Below are 3,156 nucleotides of genomic sequence, written 5' to 3' on the forward strand. Positions count from 1 at the left end.
ATGCTTGAAAACTGATATAAATTGTTCTACTCTAAAACAAATTCTAAACAATAGTCATAAATAAAATATAAATGTGAATACGCTTTTTAAAATTGTTTAGTCAGAAAAGGATACTCAGATTTATATTTTTATTTATATTCAACAGTAGCCTAAAGAAAAAAGACAACTATAGTCATATATCAATTGATTATTCATTTATTCTTGATTGATTGATACAATAAGTACATCATCAAATGATGGGGAGATAAAAAATAAGGAACAATGTGCTATTCCTCTCCCAATTTATATAAGGTTACACATAGTCCGAAATAGGTTAATTTCATAGATTATTCTTTAATACATTAATAAACTAACAAATCCTGTTCATGTGTATCTGGGTCATTATTCTTATCGTTCTTTGTTTAGGTGCGACTGGTGCAGAAGAGGACACAGGACACGTGTACGCGATGAAGATCCTGCGCAAGGCGGACATGTTGGAAAAAGAGCAGTGGCGCATGTGCGTGCGGAGAGACGTGTAGTGGAGGCCGACCATCAGTGGTTTCAAAATGTACTACAGCTTTCAGGTAAAATACACTTTTTATCACACATTTCTTTTTGACGACAAAATTCCAATAAGACAATTTTATGCATTACTCAACCTCTAACGAGGTTTCTCTTCAAAATGACAGCATTGGGTTGATGGAGAGCATTGATTTTATTCATGAGTAATTCAGACAGTTTGAAGTGAAACTAACTTCAGCGCAAAACATCAAAATTTGAAATAGTGTCCCTCCAGTTCAAAAATGTGGGAAATCAAAAATATCAAAAGTGAACAATTTTAAATTATTTTATTAACTTCTTCTAACACACTTATGATCAATAATTAATCATAATCCCTGCTCTCCATTCCAATGAATTTTGGACGGAAAAATAACACAATCTGTTCTATGGAATGTTGACAAATTTCATTGATGCGTGATAACTTCCAGTAAACCCAATTTTGGTATTTTTCTGTACTGGAAAGCAGAAATATTATTGAGAATAACACAAATGATTTTTTTATTAATACTTTTGATTATTTTTTAATCATTGGGGTTCATTTGTAACGATCATGTTGGATTATCATCATACTGAGTGAGTCAAATGTATGGGAACCCTCCAATAAGTTGGAGACTGTTGTAGATATAATACTGTAACTTTCAGGATAAGTTACTGGTCAAATACTGTACCTTTTGACGTACAACTGGATTTCATCACCTCATAAGGGGGTGACTTAGGGGTTGTAAATCGAATATTTTAAATGTAAACACCCATTGTGTGGTACATCATTTTAAAGGCCTTCCTAGAATAAGAAAGATGACATCAATAAAAATATTCCATGATAGTTCCAAAATGGCGGCTAATTGAAGATTTAGTTTTTAACGAAATGAGGGGTTGTAACTCGAATATTTTGAATATAAACACCCACTGTGTAATACATAATTTTAAAGGCCTTTTCAAAACAAGAAAGATGACATCAATAAAAATGTTCTATGATGCTTTTATTCAAAATGGCGGCTGATTGAAGTTTTAGTTTTTAATGAAATAATTGATAAAGTTTAATCAGCCGCCATTTGGATACAAGTATCAAAGAACATTTTTATTTACGTTATCTTTATCGTTTGAAAAGGTATTTGAAACGATGTATAACACAATAGGTGTTATACTCAAAATAGTTGTGTTACAACCCCTCATTTCGTTGAAAACTAAATCTTCAATCAGCCGCCATTTTGAATATAATATCGTAGGACATTTTTATCGAAGCCATCTTTCTGTTCTAAAAATACTTTCAAATGATGTACCACACAATGGGTGTTTACATTAAAAATATTTGAGTTACAACCCCTAAGTCACCTCCTTACGAGGGGTTGAAATTCAGTTGTACGTCAAAAGGTAGAGTATTTGACCAATAATTTATCCTGAAAGTTACAGTATTAAGGTGCGTACAGATATATGCGCCGCGAACATGAGAAATTCACTTTTATCATCGCTGACTATATCTGTATTTTTACAGAACGGTATAATATAGATATAAAAGCTTGGCATCAGCTGATTAAAAGTGAATTGCTCATGTTCGCGGCGCGTAAATCTGTACGCACCTTTATACCCACAACAGTCGCCATTTATTGAAGGGTTCCATATAAATATTTATTTATTTATTTTTCCATCATTAAGAATTACACAACTTACAAAAAAGTACCACAGGCTTATAAGCCCAAAACGGTCCAATTCTAATTTATACAAAAGTCCAAATGTAGCTAGGTTATGTGTCCCTTAACATTCTCCTATTTCACACTCAATTTACAATTTGAAACACACAAAGATTATTTTTAAATTAAAAATACTTCAAATTAAATTAAATCAATCACATTAATTAAAAAATTCCAAACTTTGAAAAAAAAACTATAAACTTTTTTGACTCACTCTGTATGATGTCGGTATGCTGTGTGTGTTTAGGACACGATAAACTGATTTTATTTATTTCATTGGCAATTACAGATCATAATTATAATAAATATAATAGGATTTGTTGCTTATTTCTTTCAACGCTCATGCTCAGTACTAACCACAACATTTACTATGTAATACTATAATCATTTGATGTAAGTATGTTGAATATATGTTAGTACTGTATGTAATGAGAGTGTATGTTGTGTGTAGGACACGATAAACCTGTACCTGATAATGGAGTTCCTGCCGGGTGGGGACATGATGACCCTGCTGATGAAGAAGGACACACTGAGCGAGGAGTGCACCCAGTTCTACATCGCCGAGACTGCGCTCGCCATCGATTCCATCCACAAGCTCGGATTCATTCACAGGTCAGTTGTACCATAGAGAAACAATAGCATAAGTAGATATCCCATGGTATAGGGCATTAATGTCGCAACTTTTACTGTTATCTCAAGCCGATAGTCCACGAAGTTCTTTCCTGTGAAGCTGTGTGACGCTGGTAGTCTCTCATATTGTGCCGTTCATACACTCCCACCCCAAAAAACAGTAAAAATCGACAGTAATCGACAGTAATCGACTTTAATCGGCTTGAGTTAACAGTAAAAGGTGCGACATAGACGCCCTGTACCATGGGATATCTACTTACGCTATTGTTTCTCTATGGTTGTACATCCACCCAATAAA

The 3,156-nt window shown here is 33.6% G+C and overlaps 1 protein-coding gene across 1 annotated transcript; it reads left to right on the forward strand.

Moving 5' to 3' along the window:
• Positions 1-511: 511 nt before the first annotated feature.
• LOC120349190 (serine/threonine-protein kinase tricornered-like) lies at positions 512-2,840 on the forward strand (the record flags this gene model as incomplete). Its single annotated transcript, XM_039419158.1, has 2 exons — positions 512-563; positions 2,680-2,840. Coding segments are annotated over exons 1-2 (179 nt in total), but the record flags the coding sequence as incomplete, so codon positions are not given.
• Between the last annotated feature and the right edge of the window lie 316 nt (positions 2,841-3,156).

Source organism: Nilaparvata lugens, unplaced genomic scaffold (genome assembly GCF_014356525.2).
Source record: "Nilaparvata lugens isolate BPH unplaced genomic scaffold, ASM1435652v1 scaffold8626, whole genome shotgun sequence".
NCBI lineage: Eukaryota > Metazoa > Arthropoda > Insecta > Hemiptera > Delphacidae > Nilaparvata > Nilaparvata lugens.